We start from the raw sequence: 20,389 nt of genomic DNA on the forward strand, positions 1-20,389 counted from the left end.
TGGCCTCCAAGATCCCAAGACCTCACTGTTTGTGATTTTTTTCTCTGGGGACATCTTAAAAGCCAAGTGTACCGCACACATCTTGCAACCATTGCTGAAATAAAAAGTAGGATTGAAGAGGAAATCGCTGGCATTCCTCTTAAAATGTTACGTCAAGCAATGCAGAATTTCCACAAGAGGCTGTCAGAGTGTGCACAGAGAAATGGACAACACCTTCATAATGTTGTCTTCGAAACACAAAATGAATATTGATTATTGCCATCATTAATTGCATATCCTGTACAATACATTTCATCATTAAATATATTTTGTAATGCGTTTATTTATGCATTGAATGTCAATTGAAAATTTCCCGTTTTCCTGCGCCACCCTGTATGTCCCCCCTTAACACTGCCTGCAATATTAGATATCCCACTGCTGATAGAACAGTATGCGCCTCTCCACTTCAGAAGCCTCAGTTGGTAACATTATTGTGAACAAAAGCCTGACAGCAGTGCATTGAGCCTTTGCCTTTCTGTTCTTTTCTCCTATGGATGACCAGCGTCATGAACTTTTGTCTAGTGCACAAAGGCTTAGTTTGAGAAACATTGTTTCTGGAAACAACATAGCTGGAGAACAACAAAAACAGCTATTAATTAGTGCAAAATATCACATAAAATATAAATTACATTTGTGCAAAATTTAAAACTGATGTTTAGCCTGCTTACAGGTTCTCTGATAACATGTGGGTCAAAACGTCAACAGCATTTTTGAAAAAAAAAAACAAAAGAAGAGGAACGCAGCAAATGGTGAGAAAAGTGCACCACTTGTGCAGGCTACAGCACGTGGCAGTTTCATCTGAAAAACGTAATTAAAAAGTCAGACATAATCGCACAGATGTTGTCATTTATCGTAACCTTGCCCAACATAAGTATAGAATACAAAAAGAGAAGAAGTCACTATAATGGCCTACATTGATAGCAGCACCAAGAAAACCAAGAAATGAAGGCTTGGGCATGAGTACTCTCAGTATCATAGAACATATGGAGCTATGGTGATAAAATCTTATAGTTCAGCTTGACAGGCAGAGTGGCAGACCAACAACGAATGCAGCATGCCAAGCTCTCACACTTAAAGAAGGGATGCAGATGCGTGTATCAAACAGGTATACCATAGACTTCTGTTTTGCAGGGTATAACTTCCACGGAATAAAAAAATGACTTTGTATAGCTGTTTAATCATGTTAAGATGCCACATGCTACCTATTTTTGGTACTGTAGCCATTGCACACAAACTAAAGGACTCAATACAAAATGCAGGGGAGAAGCTGAAAGCGTGCAGGTAGAAGGCCACAATTATTCCAGATGGCCAAAATCAGATCTGACATCAGGAAAAGGGAAACAATACCTGCTTCAATAGGTGAAAAGAGCATAAAGGTGGCCCTGAGTCAACAAGGGATATGTTTTTATGTATTACTCCTCTTACAAGTAGGGAAAGGGGGGTTTCCAGAAACCACTGGGCCACTTCAGTCACTTTACTTTGCACACTATTCTTTGACACAGTCTAGAACAATAGGATAGCCACAGCATACTGGTTTGCTGAAAGACAGTTTGACATATTTGAGAGTTTATCATTTCTGGTACCGGAGGTAACTAAAACCTCATGACAATTCAAACTCACATCACCTGTGAAGCCTGTTGACCAGGGAAGTGGGACATGCAGCATTTTATGTCATGTCCAGACAGCTGGAGATTCCTGAGGGGATGGAAGGCATCCCCCGTCTGAGTATTAAGTAAGTGCTTGATTGGATTACAGGATACTACAAGATCCTTGTATGTCTGAATTAAACTATATCATCAGTATTATGATGTCCTGTTAGATTTGTCAGCATTGTCACACTAAATGTCAGGATAAAATTCAGCACTGAGGTCTACCCCATGCACTGCTTGCTTCGAGTCACCTGAAGACATTCTACTTAGCAGTTCCGAAGACAAAGAGTAACTGGTCCCAGACTTCTCCTCAAACCAGCTGTCCAGTGGCCTTTTCCCATCAAAGTTTGCAATTGGAGGACCATTGACAGAAAGCATAAGCAGGTCATTCATTTGTTCCAGGGTGAGTCGAGATCGGTGGTTCCGTCGGATTTTCTGCAAAGCCAGGCGGCCTTTATCGCAGCATGCTGTAGAGGTGGGGAGAACTTTAATAATCTGTGCCATTCTGTTGAGCAGGGGAAAGCGCTGCTTATATTTACAGACATGACCAATCACCTCTTTGAAGCCAGTCATGCTATAGTAGTCTGATTTCAGATCCCTCCATTCCACTACTAAGCTTCCCCTAGCATCTTTTCCGTCTCGGGTCATCTCCCGTGACACACAAGGGAGAGTTTCCAAATGCTCAAAGATGAGCTGGATGTCTTCCTCACCATAGCCCACCAGAGCTTCAGCACTGCGTGGCCACATTCCAAGATCCAACACTTGACAAGCTTTCACAACCAAACGACTTTGTGAGTCAAATCGCTGAAGCAGGATTACTTGAGTCTTCTGGCAGATCTTTTCTCTAATAGACTGAAATTTTGCTTCAGCCACTCTGAGGTTTTTCAGCTCAATTCCATTGAAGCTCTCCCTGAAGTTTTCTTCAAACTCTTGTAGATATTCACCAGGGGAGTCTGCCAGTCTTCCAATTTCATGGACAGCCTCTTCAATTTTTGTATCCACTTGAGAAACTAACAGGTACTCCCCTTGGAAGATAAAAGCCAAGCGGGAGAGCACTGCAATAATGTCAAGGAGAAAGTAGATAAGCTTCACAGACTGGTAGTCCAGGAGAAACTGCAGCAAAGTAAGTGCAATAGCTGCTGCATCTCCTCTCTGTGTCTGACCACTGACTTCTTTAAGGTGAGATACCACCTCTAAATAATCCTTAATTAAAGCATTCAAGACGTTTGGTTCTCCAATTATCCATCTGACTGCTCGGATGTCACCTAAAAACTCAGTTTCCTCACAAAGGGTGGGGGCAGCCACCCTCAGCTCTGCTAGCATCCTAGGGGAGTAGCGGTAAAAGCTGAGTAGTTGTTTCAAGTTGTTCTCTAGCTCCTCCAAGCAAGGGAGCTCTTTTCCACTTATGGCATCCAGAACTTCTAAATGAGGCCGATGAACCATGACAGGTAGACACAGAATCCAGGGCAAGGTCTTCCTGACAGCAACATATAGATTAGCCCTTACCCCAGCAGAGATGGAGGAACCATCAAAGCCCAAGCCCACAACCAGTTCATTCTGCAGTCTCATACCAAGAATGCTAAAAGCCCTATCAACTGCATGAATGTATCCATCAGCATTTGTAGAGTTCAGTTCCTGAAGAGACAAAAACTCAGTAGCTGGAGGTCCATCAGTGGTGGTATACTGTACATACACAGCCACAGTGTCTGAAAGAAGCTCTTCAGTTTGTCCGTCCATGATCACACTGAGGAAAGGAGACTGCTTGATCCTCTCAGTGAGGTCTTCTTTAAGAGCTCTTGCAATGTGATGGATTAGTATCTGACAGTCTCCCTCGTTCATATACTGGTCCACCACTTTGAGCTCACACTTCTTTAGAAGCTCAGCAAGAGAGCGGAAGTCTGAAAATGGCCTCCCTTCCAAGGCAAGGTGATAGGCTGTGTTAAAAAGCAATGCCATGTTCCGGCACATCTCTTCAGTCTTCTCTGGGTGCATACGAAGTTTGTACAGCTGCAGACATTTTTTGTGGAGGTTGCTCTGACTGTGCAGCTTGATAGTGTGAATTTTAAATTGCTTCGATCCAATGATAAAAGCAGAAGTCCTGGAGGACTGAACAGTGTACTGACGGCAGACATGGCACCACATCTCATTGAGAGTTGGAGAGTAGCGGAGGAACCAGAACTTCTTCAGCCATTCTTGTTTAAATCGTCGGATTCTTCTCCCTGGACCACTGGATGTCTTAGTGGCTTCATCTGCCATAACCATCAGGTCTGTTGCAATTGACTCATCAGCAGAGTCAACATCCTGATCATCTTCATCCAGGATGCCTGGCACTGGAGTCACTGCTTCTGAAGCTGAAAAATAAGGAGAGATGCTTTGAGTTATATGGAGAAATAGATACCAAGCCAGCCTACCAGAAATACAGTCATATGAAAAAGTTTGGAAACCCCTCTCAATTCTTTGGATTTGTTTATCATTGGCTGAGCTTTCAAAGTAGTAACTTCCTTTTAATATATAACATTCCTTATGGAAACAGTAGTATTTCAGCAGTGGCATTAAGATTATTGGATTAACAGAAAATATGCAATATGCATCATAACACAATTAGGCAGGTGCATAACTTTGGGCACCCCAATACTAAATACTTAGTTGAGCCTCCTTTTGCAAATATAACAGCCTCTAGACACCTCCCTATAGCCTTTGATGAGTGTCTGGATGGAGGTATTTTTGACCATTCTTCCATACAAAATCTCTCCAGTTCAGTTAAATTTGATGTCTGCCGAGCATGAACAGCCTGCTTCAAATCATCCCATAGTATTTCGATGATATTCAAGTCAGGGAGCTGTGAAGGCCATTCCGGAACATTGTACTTCTCCCTTTGCATGAATGCCTTTGTAGATTTTGAACTGTGTTTTGAGTCATTGTCTTGTTGGAATATCCAACCCCTGCATAACTTCAACTTTGTGACTGATGCTTGAACATTATCGTGAAGAATTTGTTGATGTTGGGTTGAATTCACCCGACCCTCGACTTTAACAAGGGCCCCAGTCCCTGAACTAGCCACACAGCCCCACAGCATGATGGAACCTCCACCAAATTTGACAGTAGGTAGCAAGTGTTTTTCTTGGAATGCAGTGTTCTTCTTCCGCCATGCAAAACGCTTGTTGTTATGACCAAATAACTATATGTTTGTCTCATCAGTCCAAAGCACTTTGTTCCAAAATGAATCTGAGCATTTGTATACAAAAAACGACTCTGTTTGTAGCGTGAGTGCAGAAAGGGGTTCTTTCTCATCACCCTGCCATACAAGATGTTCTTTGTGCAAATTGCACTGAATTGTAGAACGATGTACAGATACACCATCTATAGCAAGATGTTCTTGCAGGTCTTTGGAGGTGATCTGTGAGTTGTCTGTAACCATTCTCACAATCCTGCGCATATGCCACTCCTGTATTTTTCTTGGCCTGCAAGACCTGCTGGGTTTAACAGCAACGGTGCCTGTGGCCTTCCATTTCCTGATTACAATCCTTACAGTTGAAACTGACAGTTTAAACCTCTGAGATAGCATTTTGTTGCCTTCCCCTAAACCATGATACTAAATAATCTTTGTTTTCAGATATTTTTAGAGTTGCTTTGAGGATCCCATGCTGTCACTCTTCAGAGGAAAGTCAAAGGGAAGCACAACTTGCAATTGACCACCTTAAATACCTTTTCTCATGATTGGACACACCTGCCTATGAGGTTCAAGGCTTAACGAGCTAATCCAACAAATTTGGTGTTGCAAGTAATCAGAATTGAGCAGTTACATGCATTCAAATCAGCAAAATTACAAGGGGACCCAAATTTCTGCACAGCCAGTTTTTCACATTTAATTTAATTTCATACAACTAAATACTGCTTCACTAAAAATCTAGTTCGGAAAACACCCCAGTACTCAGATGTTCCTAGGAAATGAAAGACATACAGCTGTTATCTTTTTTGTTGAAAGTAAATTATTATGCAGGCTGAGAGAGGTTCCCAAACTTTTTCATATGACTGTAAATATACATTCTAATAACAGTGACATACAGTCTTCAAAGACCCTTATCTTTTCAAGCATTGGCAGTATTAAAGTGAATTTGATCTAAGCAACACCATATTCAGAAGACATGCAAATTCTTTGCTCCACAACTGGAGTATCCTGAAACTAAGAAAGGTTCATCTTTCAGTGAACAAAGAAAGCTACACTCAGTGCACCTTGTATCATCTATAGACCTTAACATGATGGAGGACAAGTAATATGCAGCAACAAAAAAGCTTCTATTTTTTGGTCCTGTATCCCAATGCATTTTAAGGCAATTCATACTTTATTCAGGTCATGAATTTCCTTTTTGACAGAGCTGTCAAAAGGGGGAGGATTTACAGACATAGTTGGTTTTTCAGGATGGGTTTTAGAATGATATTTTGTATAATTATCATAGGCTACTAAATATATCTTAATATGTAGCATAACATAACCTTATATTCTCAAACCTGTTTAACCCAATTCATGGATGTGGATAGCCAAGAAGGAAGGTTACAAGCCAGGACATGCTCCTGGAAAGAGAGCCAGTTAATCACATGGCCCACTAAAACGCCTAAACCAGACTCACACTACAGCAGATTTTGAGTAGACCATTAATCTAACTGGCATGTCTTTGAAGACGTGTGTGGAAAACTGAAGTACTCGGAGGAAAAGGTACGCAGACAAGAGGAGAGCCTGCAAACTCCACACAGACAATGGACCAGAAACAGGACTCAAACTGAGGACACTGGATCTATGAGGTGGCAGTGCGACCCACAGTGCATATATTAAATATATATCCTGACATCTTCATTACAGTAAGTGAAAAATAAATAATGCTTAATAAATACTACTAAATTTAAAAAGTGCCACATAAACCTGTAAACACAAAGCTTATTCAGGATACTTACATTAACTGACTTAGCCCTGTAAGTCCAACTATCAGGCTAACCATAACTGTAGACTGCACCATAGCTGAGTTTGTACTATTCATATTTTTGCTATGTGTTTTTTCAATGCTTTTATCACATATCTGTTGTAGTTCAAATACCTGCCGGAGACCCACAAATGTAAAGAATCTAATTTGTTTTTGTAGAAAGTAGACTTTTCTGAGTAGCCCCACTGATTGAATGTTTCTATGAGACTGAGCTGCTACTAGCATATTAAGTACTGTAAGTACAGTACCCTTTGTCCTGCCTATCTTTTAGTCCTATAAGTGATATCCTATCACTACTCCATTTTTTCAGGGTACACTCCTGTTTACTTATTGTCTAAATCCTTTGTCTCCTTTTGTTGCCAATGTACCTGTATTTAATTCTCACCTCTGTCAGTCAGCTGTCTAATTAGGAGTCTCATGCCCGAACAACTGCAGTTTTCATCCTGAGCTCCACCCTAGCTTTATCTAAAACTCTCCACAGCTCCACGTGTGGCTGCATGTCACCTTATCATCCAACAAAAATTTAGTTTATTTCATCAGGCACATACTAATTAACCACTGCCTTCTATGAAATTGGCCACAAATCAGAAATGGCCCATTTTGTTTCTGTTAGAAAGCACCCACATGAACTGAACTACTCAAATGCCTGGTTAATGTGGATGTTTTGAAATGCTTTCTAGTAAATATTACTTTTACATGGATATAGTATATAGAACAACCTATTCTTACACAGGTTGTACTTAGATACAGGTACATATACTTCCAATTATTTGAAGTCTACTTTTATTATTTTATTCATACTGTTTCATAAGCTAGTTATCTGTCTTGCTATCATGTATTATTTCCTTTTTCAACCTTGACTCATTAGCTTTGACAATCATAAAATGCTAAAAAAGTTAAAAAGTGTGTTACTCACAGCTGACTGACTGGTGACATCATTATTGTCTCCAACAATGCATAAATTGTATAATTTTATTTATTATCTTGCACCATAATCATACAGACTTTTGCAGCTTTTCATTTGAAAAAAACTATAACATCCCACCTCATTCAAGTAAAATATGTTAAATAAAATGTCTAATTCTGTACGACTAAATATGGATGAAATGGTACCAAAGTAAAAAAAGATGAGCACATCAAAAACTCTTTTCATTTAATCACTTGCACACAATTTCAGATGGATTTGCATGCATACTGTTATGCCTTCATGTTTGAGCATAGAGCTGGAGTTTTTACAAAAAAAAAGAACATTATCATTGTCAGGAGAGAACAAATTTCAAGGGCACACAGGAAGAAGAAGATCAGCAAACCATTAGCAGCGTACCTGTTTGCTCTCTCCACAACAAAGAACTCTTAATCTGAGAATGTAATGAAGTCTGGTGTAACCCTCAGTTAAGGTACAAAAGGTATTAAAATCAACATCATTATAATCTAACAGAATGGAAGTGGGCAATAGAGTCCTTAAAACAGAAAAAAAAGAAATGAGAGAGAAAGAGAGACAGCATCTATCTGCCTGAGGGAATGGCAGTAAGAATGCAATAATGGCACTGGACACTGTGCTGGCACTACTAACCTGTTCAATATTTTATGTAATATACTAGGGAAATCATGCTGGAGCACCTAATGCATGGAAGTTCTATGGATTACAACTTTAAAAATTAAGGTTTAAGCCATCATAAGTAAAAATGTACAACCTTAATTTAAGATTATAAAATTACAACAAAAGTTCAGAAGAAATGTCTCTATGACCAAACAGTGAACTTTGTGAGCTGGAATGTCAAAGGATCTTAATCACAAATTAAAGAGGAAGAAAGTATTATCTCACCTAACAGGTATAAACACAAAGATGGTATTTTTCCTTGAGACTCACTTGATCAGCAAGGATCAGTTTCGGCTGAAAAGAGACTGGACTGGCCAAGCACTCCACTCCAGCTATACAAATAAAACTAGAGGTGTGGGAATCTTAATTCATAGACCAATTTCATTTACAGTATCAGATGTAGTATCTGATCTTGAAGGGTGAAATGTGATGATGATGGGTAATTTATTTAATTGTAAAATGATTTTGATAAATATCTACACACCCAATGTGGATGCTAGAGAGACTTCAACCAAAATGTATTTGCATCAAATCCTAATTCGAACACTCACAAAATTATAATGGCCGGAGACTTTAATTGTGTTTTAAATCCAGACCTACACAGGTCTTCAGCTACAGGGGAAATAACATGTAATACTGCTATAAATGATCATACAGTTTTTAATTGATAACTTATCAGACCCATGAAGATTTCTAAATCCATACTTAAGCGTATATTCCATCTTCTTACCAGTAAATCATTACTAAAGAATTGATAATTTCTTTATAGATAACAATTTCTTGATCATGACCAAATCTTGCAAATACGATGCTATTGTTATCTCCGACCGTGCCCCTCTGATCATGGAGTTCATTTCATTATGCCTCACATACTCATCTCGCAGATGGCCTCTTAACCCTAGCTGACGAGAACTATACAGAATTTATATCCAAGCAAGTTGATTTTTTTTTGATACAGGAAATACTCTTGGAAACTCTGAAGGCATTTTTTAAGTGGCAGATTATCTTATATCTCTCCCACAAAAATAAATTGGAAATCAAGAAGGCCTCAGACTTAATCAGAGAAATTACCAGAAAAGATCAAGAACATGACAGGTCTCCAAATGAGGCACTTTTTAGAAAAGGACAGAACTCAACCTTTTGACAACAAAAGAAACAGAACAACTCATTTTTAAATTGCAACATCATTACTATAAAAACGGAGAGAAGGCTAATAAGTTCTTATCTTAGTTCGCAATGCAATATCAGTAATCACCAACAAAGATGGAGATAGAATAATTGGCTGTAAAAATATAATGCACACATTTAGAGACTAATATAAGTCCTTATATTCTTCTCAGTTTAAAGAATACAAGACAAAATCTAATGTGTTTTTATACATTACAGATACCACATCTAGATACTCTCAGTGCAGAGGAATTGGATAAACTTCTGACACTTATCAGAATTATTAGATACTATAAACTCACTTCAGAGATGGAAAGCACTAGGTCCCGATGGCTACCTTGCTGAATTTTATACAAAAATTTAAATCAGGTTAGTTTCCCTTTTATTAGGAACAATTTCAGAAGCCAGAGACAATAAAATTCTACCTCAAACTTTCTGCCAAGCATTACCATTTTTCCAAAGACAAATAACAATTTTTATTACAATTTGCATCATACAGACCAATCTCACTTCTGATTAATGATGTTAAAATACTCTCCAAAGTCCCAGACATTTGGCTTCCAATCTTCAATGCCTATTTAATGTAATATATTCACCTATAAAGTCTAACACTCCAGCAATCTTATTATCTTTGGATGAAGAAAAAGCATTTGATACAGTTGAAAGAGATTACATATTCACCACTTTGCATAAATTTGGGTTTGACCCTAACATATGTGCATGGATCAAACTACTGTATACCAGTAGAGAAGCTTCAGTTTGTATTAACAACATTATTTCAGACTAGACAAGGATACCTTTTGTCACCACTGCTATTTGCAATTGCCATTGAGCCATTGGCTGTTCATGTTCGAAATGCATCAGAAATAAAGAGGATTTTCAGATAAGGATTTGAAAAGAAAATATCACTGTATGCTATGGTATTGTATATATCAGACCCACAAAATTCAGTGTCTGCAGCCCTAACTGTACTACAGAATTTCAAAAGATTATCTGTGTGCTTTTCCCAGTGAATTCTCTAGAAAACAGAATTAGATTGGACACATTCCATTTTATCATTGCAGATCAGTTTAAATATCTAGGGGTAAACATCACAAGTAAATATAAAGCTCTTTTTCAACAAAATTTTGATGTTTGCATGGACAAAATTAAATAAGACGTATATAAATGGTCTACCCTCAATCTTACTTTAGCAGGGAGAATTAACACTATAAAGATGAATATCCTTCCTAGGCTTCTTTTTCTATTTCAAAACATCCCCATATACATTAACAAATATTTTTTTAAGAAATTAGATTCAATCATAACCTTGTTTATTTGGAATTCAAAATATCCATACATCCAAAGGGCAACCCTACAGCAACCTAAATCAGAAGGTGACATGGCTCTACCTAATTTTCAATTTTGTTACTGGGTGGCAAACATACAAGCTATAAAAACCTGGACACTAACACAAATAGATGAAGACACACTAGCTTGGTCTGCAATAGAAATGAAATCAGGCAGTACTTCTTTATATCCCTTGCTTTGTACACCAGTAAATACAAGGTATCGTCAATATACTAAAAACCCAATTGTCCTTCATTCACTCAGAATAGGTAACGCATGTAGGAAGTACTTCCAGTTAGAGAATATTTTATCTGTGGCATCCCTGATAACCACCTTTTTTCACCCTCTCAAACTTACACAGTTTTTAATGTTTGGAAAATGTATGGGATTAAAACATTTAGAGATTCTTATATAAATAATGTATTTGCATCCTATGAACAATTATACTCTAAATTTATTTTCCCATCAACACAATTTTTCCACAATCTCCAAATTAGAAACCTTGGTAAACAAAATCTGCCCAATTTTCCTCACCTCCCACATACTGTATTTCTATTCCAGAAGAGGTATTGATCACTCTTGAAGATTCATACAGCATTTCTATAACATAAAAAACATTTTAAAGTCCTTTCCTTTTAAATATCCCAGAGTACAGTGGGAAAAGGATCTCTTACACAACATTTCAGAAAAGGAGTGGACGTCAGCCATGCACAGAATTCACTCTAGCTCCATATGTGCAGTTATTCAACTTAAAATCTTTTATCGATCACATCAACTCGTTTAAAATTTTTCAAAATGTTTCCAGGTTAAGATTCAACCTGAAAACGCTGCAATCAAGCTCAAGCTCCACCAGGCCACATGTTTTGGGCGTATACCAAATTAACATCATTCTGAACAAAATTTTTTAAATGCCTTTCAGACAGCCTTGGTGTCACAATCTTCCCCTAATCCATAAATAGCCTTGTTTGGTGAACTCCCAGATGGACTTAAAGTGAAGAAGGACAAACAAACTGTAATTGTCTTTACTTCACTATTAGCATGTGGACTTCTCTTGCTCAAATGTAGGAATCCTAACCCACCTCTTTTAAGTCAGTGGGTAACTGATGTTACATACTATTTGAAATAAGAAAAAATCTGATTTTGTGTTAGATGATTTGTTCAAAACTTTTTAAAAACCTGGCAGGATCTAATCAGTAATATTTTAAAATAAGCACTTATGTTGTGGAGAAACACTTCCTTCTTTCTTTACTACTCTCAATTACTCTGGCTGTTGGCCTTCCTCTCTTTCTCATGGGTGGGAGTTGAATTGAATTTAGTTTTTTTTAAGTTTCAATTGAATGTATGGAATGTTACATGCTTTTAATAAATTCAATATAAGAAAATTTTTTTTAAATTAAATAAACAGTTACTGTTAATCCACTCACAGTTCAGGTTTATAAAGTTAATCTTTTTATTAATGTTAGCAGCAAAGGAAGTTGCCACAGTTCTGAACTATTGTTTTGGGATAATAATACCCTCTAAGAATTGGATCTCGTGGGATGGAATGTGAAGTGGTGTTGGAAGTACACCAGATCCCTCCAGCAGATTGCCCCAGCTGCAATCAAAGAATTAGGTTCATCTGTCAGCAGATAGCAAGTTTCAGTTCACCACCAACTAATAATATGATGTTTGATAATCATATAATAATATGATGTACAAGGGAAGAGCACAAAATGTACAGAATATGACTACTTTAATAGACCAGCCATTGACATTAACATTATGGTGCCCTGAGATGGGGAACCATGGATGAAAAAATTTAATTTCCTCATAGTGTGACTGAAATGTTTGCAAATCCCTGTAAATGAAAGTCTGCAATGTGCACTTTAATCACATATGAAGTATATGATTAGTACTACTGTCAGATATTTATATATGTAATTTCAAATATAAGACATATGTTAACGGTAGGATCCATTAACCTGAAGGGTATGAAAACAAAGATGTACTGAGAGTATGCAAGAGCTCATTGAGGTGTGATTCAGGACAGCATTAACAATTACAAACTAAACGTTATTGCATCTACTGACACATATGTGTTATATTGCAAAGGAACGTTAGATCTAGATTATGCATGTTTACACCACTGTCCTATTGGTATCAAATTCTGTTTATGTCATTTGATCTAGGTCAACATCTGGTGTGTAAATGCAACTAATGAGGAGACCTCCATACATGTCTCTCAGTGTACAAATGAAAAGACTTTCATATTTTGCTTTGAAGAGTTGTAAAAAAATCTAATCATATCTACCTAGATTTGATCAGATGTGAGTTGCTTGGTTTATTTATCAGTAATGCACACTGCTTTCATCTCTAAAGTGTTTTTGATTGATCATGTACCAAACCCATGTGAATGAGACAGATGAAGCCAGTGCAAAGTATTTTTTCCAGGATCACTAAGGTGAATTCTACAGGATTACATATCTTGCCCTTCTGGCCATCACTGGACCTACCTCGCATGTCGTCAAGCTGCGATGGCTCAGGAAGAGAGGGCAAGTTCAATGGTTCGGGCTGCTGTCCTGACCGTAGTCTATCCAGCTCAGCTTGCAGCTGTCTAATTTTCTTCTTCAGTTTAACACAATTAGGGCAAAATGATGTGGAAGGACTCTCCTCCAAAAATTCTTCACAAGATGTCCCAAGATCATCCTCCTGATTCTCTACCTTGACACAGCTCAAGTCAAGTCCAATTTCAGCCTGGATAATGTCACCTTTCACGGCAAAGCCAGATACCTTATTGGAATTTTCAGAGTTTAGGTCTGCTCTGCTTATTGCTGAACTGATACTGGGCTTATCAAAGACACTGTTAATCCTAGGAGGCACTCTGCCCCTTATCTGAGGCCTTGAGGCTTCCAAAGAGGCTTCCAAAACATCTTTGAAAATTAGGTCAATTTTCTTTTTCTTTGCCTGCTGTGTATCTCCATCTTCACTGGCCCGCTTACTGGACAGTCTTGTTGTTCTAAGGGCTGGCAAGACAGCTCCCTTGGACTCTTCCTGATGTTCAGGGAGGTCTTCTACCTTTCCAGCAATCAATCTCCCTGAAATGGAAAGGGGCAAACATTAAAATCCATGTGCTGTTGCACAAGCATTGGAATGTTGCAACATTCTCCAAATATGTGAACAGCTTCCAGGCTCAAAGGGATGAGTGACAGAACACTGCACATCCCTGAAGAAGGTGCTTCTGCAAAGTCTGTAGTTGGTGATTTCCAAAGGCTGTGCTGACATGGAAGTAATGTTATAAAGAGAAATGAATGCCAAAGTTTAGTATGATGATTCAAAGTGGACTATAAAAATAAAGACAACGAAGGATTAAAAAGCAAATAAAATACTTCCTGGATTCATGTTTAAAGCCAGTATGGGCCAGTTTTTCAGTGATGTCTAGAGTTTGAAGATCCTAGAATCTTAATTGGACACCTGCCTATAGGAGGAAAGAATGACTAAGTTTAAGTTTTCCTAATTAGATACTTCAAGGTCATTTTTACAACAACAGACCAAAGAGAAATTTTACTGAAGCAGAACGACAGGGGTCACCAGATTGCAAATTTGACCGAGTTCATACTAACGCTACATTGCTTTGGCAATATATGACTCACTGCTAATGTCTAAAAAACATCTGATCGTTTGCTGTTTAGCACTACTGGACAGATGATAACAGTGTGGAATATAGATGAGGCTTGAGAAAAGGGGAAAATAACTGAAATTTGAAACAAACAAACAAACAAACAAAAAATCTCAAAATCTGAAAAGATGAAAGTGTCTCTGGGTCTAGATTAGACTGCACTGTAGCTACAGTGTGGTTCCAAGATAATTTATGGAAAGTTACTTCATGATCAGTACAGAAAAGTTTGAAACGGTATCTTTGCTCTGCTATTCATCTCTTCTTAAATTGAAACTCAAGATTCTCCTTTTATACTACACAAAAACCTCTCTAAAAACAACTCAAAGAGATCATTTTCAGATATTTTTAGAAACACGTAGCACAGTTGTAAAGTTACGCAAGTGGCTGTGGTAGAAGCAGGTTTTAAAATACTTTAAAATGGGCTTTCACTATGCTAATCTCTTGTGGATTAGACTACATGTCACTAGCAGCTTCAGTCAGATGTCAAGTCACTTTCCTGCAGAATGAGAACTTTGGCTTGCTAATTTGTGCATTTACATTCATTGATTTTAACTGTTATTCCAAAACTCTGTGAACTTGAAGATAATATGTTCTGTTTAGACTATTTAAGAACATACTGCTCCTTTGGTACCAATTCCCTAACAAAATGCTTGTTGTTTTACATCCAGTGGAATAGTACTTTCTGTCATATAGCTTAGATTTTATACTTTACTAGCCAAATACCCGCGCTTCGCAGTGGAGAAGTAGTGTGTTAAAGAAGTTACGAAAAAGAAAAGGAAACATTTTAAAAATAACGTAACATGATTGACAATGTAATTGTTTTGTCATTGTCATGAGTGTTGCTGGCATATATATATATATATACAGACACACATTTACATACAATTATATCTATCTACATATACTGTATATATCTATCTATATATGTATATCTATATATATATATATATATATATATATATATATATATATATATATATATATATATATATATATATATCTATATATCTATACCCTTTGGGGTGTGAGCAGCTGTTGCTGGGGGTGCCAGAATCCATCGAGGAAGAAAACTTAAAAACATTATTTGTACAAAATCTTAATTTATCTATCCATTCCTAAATAATTAAATGGGCAGGCTATTTCGTATCAGTGCAATACACTGCTTGTTAAAACGGATGACTCCTAATCTTATGTGCACTTAGTGCTGCGTGGGTATTATGAACTATCGTATTTGTTCAAGTTCTATTTAAATTGTAAATATAAGTAATTTTTATTTGGTCGACAGAAATATGTTTAGTAGGAATGAAAGTTAAATATAATCATCATTGCATAAATTTTTCTTCACCATAGAAATTTAAAGACTAAATCCAACTGCCTGATGGGCTTGCGCTAGGGTGTGTGGTTCGTTTATTTGACGGTATGTAGATCGGGGTGTGTATATAGGCCTATATTACTTTTGAGAATGCAACATATAGTTTTGTCCAGGAGGAAAGGAATGTTGCCTCAAATCAATGGCAACCTTTTGTAGGGTCTGTCCCTGAGACTTATTAATTGTCATCGCGAAGCAGAGCCTTACTGGAAATTTGAGGCATTTCAATTGAAATGGGAGATCAGGGGGTATAACAGTGATGCCAGGAATACATTCAGAGTGTGGCGCTCTGCTGTTTTTTTGTGTAGTTGCCTTCACACAGCCTCTTCGCTGCTTTATAAACGAACGCCATATAAAGCCATCACCTTGTCAATTGTGTAATGCGTTTTTTGAACAGGTATGATGCATGGAAGTGATCACTTGTACTGCGTTCAGTAAGTTCATGTGAGCTGCTCTCTTGTGTGATGTTGTGATGTCCACGGCTTAATTTAATGTTAAGTAAGACCCGGCACTTAAAAGTTTCTGGCTGCACTCCGGTTGTAATATGACGAAGCTGCGCGAGGTCACTTTTGAGAATGCAACGTATAGTTGTCCAGGAGAAAAGCAATCTTGCCTGAAATCAATGGCATCGTTTTGTAGGGTCTGTCCCTGAGACTTTTTACTTGTCATCGCGCAGAGCCTTACTGGAAATTGGAGGCATCTGAATTGAAATGGGAGATCAGAGGGTATAAAGGGGACGCGAGGAATACATTGAGTGTGGAGAAACTCTAGAGACAGCGTGTATATTAACTTGTGGGTTTTTCTGTGAGTATTGGGTGGCAGCGTGACGAAGTTGCTTCGAAAGACGGCGTTAGCCGTGGAGCTCAGCTCAGAGCGAAATGAGGTGAATGGGAGGGGAGTTGATGACGTCACTCCCCCACCCGCCTTAACTGTCAATCCCCCACAAACACAGTCTCTCGGAATTTGCATAAGCACACCCCTTCACCTGCAATTTTAACTTAGTTAAAGTGATCAAAACTCGTTTATATCCTGCGTCCTCTGATTAAACTTGTATCCCGCATTACCGTGGGCATGACAAACACCAGCGGCAGCCTGTCTATGAACTTAATTTAAACTTTAAGTTTACATCGTGCTTTGTTTCCGAAGTAGCAGCACTCATGAATATGGTTGTAAATGTCAGTCACTCGCTTCTTATTGTTTCGCTGCCTTCTCAATTATATAATGCATGTTTTCTTTAGCGCTTTTTGGAGCACTTCCTGGTTTTCTACGTACTGCGTTGATAGTCAGTTCACGTGATTACGTGGGAGGCGTGATGATGTCACACGAAACTCCGCCCCACGCCATCCAGCTCAACTCCATTACAGTAAATGGAGAAAAATAGCTTCCAGTTATGACCATAACGTGTAGAATTTCGAAATGAAACCTGCCCAACTTTTGTAAGTAAGCTGTAAGGAATGAGCCTGCCAAATTTCAGCCTTCTACCCACACGGGAACTCGGAGAATTAGTGATGAGTCAGTGAGTCAGTCAGTCAGTCAGTGAGTCAGTGAGGGCTTTGCCTTTTATTAGTATAGATTAGATTAGGTGAAAACTGTCAATCATAGTATAATGCATATCACAGTTATAAAAGGGCAAAGTTAGAATTGCCTGAAAGAGTTTACATTTTATTATCTTACTCTACCTGTTAAAAAATGATGAATCAGATTGTTTCCCAATTCACCTGCTAACTTGGGAATGAAGCTTGTTCCTTCCATACAATTCATGAGGCTCTACAGGTGCCAGTCATAAAATTAGAACATCATGACAAAGTTGATTTATTTCAGTAATTCCATTCAAAAAGTGAAACTTGTATATTAGATTCATTCATTACACACAGACTGATGTATTTCAAATGTTTATTTCTTTTAATTTTGATGATTATAACTGACAACTAATGAAAGTCCCAAATTCAGTATCTTGGAAAATTAGAATATTGTGAAAAGGTTCAATATTGAAGACACCTGGTGCCACACTCTAATCAGCTAATTAACTCAAAACACCTGCAAAAGCCTTTAAATGGTCTCTCAGTCTAGTTCTGTAGGCTACACAATCATGGGGAAGACTGCTGACTTGACAGTTGTCCAAAACACGACCATTGACACCTTGCATAAGGAGGGCAAGACCCAAAAGTTCATTGCTAAAGAGGCTGGCTGTTCACAGAGCTCTGTGTCCAAGCACGTTAATAGAGAGGCGAAGGAAGGACAAGATGTGGTAGAAAAAAGTGTACAAGTAATAGGGATAACCGCACCCTGGAGAGGATTGTGAAACAAAACCCATTCAAAACTGTGGGGGAGATTCACAAAGAGTGGACTGCAGCTGGAGTCAGTGCTTCAAGAACCACCACGCACAGACGTATGCAAGACATGGGTTTCAGCTGTCGCATTCCATGTGTCAAGCCACTCTTGAACAAGAGACAGCGTCAGAAGCGTCTCACCTGGGCTAAAGACAAAATTGCTGCTGAGTGGGCCAAAGTTATGTTCTCTGATGAAAGTAAATTTTGCATTTCCTTTGGAAATCAAGGTCCCAGAGTCTGAAGGAAGAGAGGAGAGGCACAGAATCCACGTTATTTGAGGTCCAGGGTAAAGTTTCCACAGTCAGTGATGGTTTGGGGTGCCATGTCATCTGCTGGTGTTGGTCCATTGTGTTTTCTGAGGTCCAAGGTCAATGCAGCCATCTACCAGGAAGTTTTAGAGCACTTCATGCTTCCTGCTGCTGACGAACTTTATGGAGATGCAGATTTCATTTTCCAACAGGACCTGGCACCTGCACAAAGTGCCAAAACTACCAGTACCTGGTTTAAGGACCATGGTATCCCTGTTCTTGATTGGCCAGCAAACCCGCCTGACCTTAACCCCATAGAAAATCTATGGGGTATTGTGAAGAGGAAAATACAATACGCCAGACCCAACAATTCAGAAGAGCTGAAGGCCACTATCAGAGCAACATGGGATCTCATAACACCTGAGCAGTGCCACAGACTGATCGACTCCATGCCACGCCGCACTGCTGCAGAAATCCAGGCCAAAGGAGCCCCAACTAAATATTGAGTGCTGTACGTGCTCACACTTTCATATTCATACCTTTCAGCTGGCCAACATTGCTAAAAATCCTTTTTTTGCATTGGTCTTAATTGAATTTAATACTGAATTTGGGACTTTCATTAGTTGTCAGTTATAATCATCAAAATTAAAAGAAATAAACATTTGAAATACATCAGTCTGTGTGTAATGAATGAATCTAATATACAAGTTTCACTTTTTGAATGGAATTACTGAAATAAATTAACTTTGTCATGATATTCTAATTTTATGACCGGACCCTGTACAATGATGCATTTCAAAACAAGGAGCACTGATTAAACCACCACAGAATATTACGTTCACAGACAGGTCTGAGAGTCTCAAGTCACACAACACATTATGTCTACTATTAAAGTGAAACTAATTCCTTAATTTAAAACATTTCTTTGAATAAGCCACAATAGGCTAAAATAGAAGCAATGGTCTCAGTGGAATTGCCAGTCATGAATGTTAAACTATTATGTTCAGCTGCACTAGAAAAATGGCAATCAATGCACATTCTATTCCAAGATAAATTAGCCTGTTCCTGTCCATTTAAAGTGATGCAGATATTCACCTTGAAGGTCACTGGAGTGAAGAAACACTCCTAATGCAGTCAAAATTTCAGGCAGACTGAAACATATTGGTTATGTCCTTGTTTAAACTGGAGGCACAATCCTATCATACTGGAGAAAAGATAAACCTTTCTGCACGATATGGCAACTGAAGGACTGTCCACCTGAAAGTTACTAATGCTTTCCCATTGATTCCAGCAGGATGTAACAAGCCCTGTTGATGACATACAGTATGTGCATCTTCTCTAGAGGTATAGTAGACAACAAATTGTTGTACAGATTTGTGAAGGTTTTAGTGGAAAAAACAGGGAATACATAGCTCCCATAACCATATCCATCATATAATACACAACCAAAAAAGATTAATATCTTCAAGAGCACAATCTATGATTCATCCAATCTCATATGATATCTGGCAGGCGATTCCTGTTTCACACAAATGAAGGAACCAACTACCAGACTACCCAAATGCCAGAGTAGATCGACACTAACAGACTCATAAAGGCCTTTTGTTGAAAGTTGTAATTTTGTTGCAAAATTAAAAATCAAGCAGAATGGCACTCACCTGTGGCCAGGTTACGGTCAATGCTCTCCTGAGACATACTGTGCAAACGGCTCATGTATTCCGCACTATACCACACACGTAAACGCTCTCCTGGCTGGATGTCCCGGCATGCCTGAAAGTAAATCTGTTCTCCATGCTGGAAGGCCATCAGATTCTGCTCATTCTCCTCTCGAGAGATCATAACATATCTGAAGTCAAAGTAAAAGACAATCAACTTATTCAGATACCAGAAGGAACACTGCCTCACCTGTCATGTTCATGTCTTGATAACTCAAATTGTCCATCTTACACCCTGTGTGCATAAGCCTTACTCATAAGCAAACCAGAAATTATTAGAAATAGGGGTGAAATGAATATTGTGGAAGGATA

At 38.3% G+C, this 20,389-nt stretch overlaps 1 protein-coding gene across 5 annotated transcripts in view; it reads right to left on the minus strand.

Moving 5' to 3' along the window:
- Window positions 1-305: 305 nt before the first annotated feature.
- prdm11 (PR domain containing 11) overlaps window positions 306-20,389 on the minus strand; it is a 53,705-nt gene continuing 33,621 nt past the window's right edge. For 4 of the 5 annotated variants that reach the window (XM_039754540.1, XM_039754530.1, XM_039754558.1 and 1 more), the window contains 3 exons: window positions 20,021-20,208; window positions 13,253-13,834; window positions 306-4,039 (listed from right to left, as the gene is read on the minus strand). In XM_039754540.1, the coding sequence (XP_039610474.1) occupies window positions 1,878-4,039; window positions 13,253-13,834; window positions 20,021-20,208 (2,932 nt within the window). In that variant the 3' untranslated portion in view covers window positions 306-1,877. The remainder of the gene's footprint in view (window positions 4,040-13,252; window positions 13,835-20,020; window positions 20,209-20,389) is intronic. The other variant, XM_039754566.1, reaches the window with a different exon arrangement.

The sequence above is a fragment of the Polypterus senegalus genome, chromosome 1, assembly GCF_016835505.1.
Source record: "Polypterus senegalus isolate Bchr_013 chromosome 1, ASM1683550v1, whole genome shotgun sequence".
NCBI lineage: Eukaryota > Metazoa > Chordata > Cladistia > Polypteriformes > Polypteridae > Polypterus > Polypterus senegalus.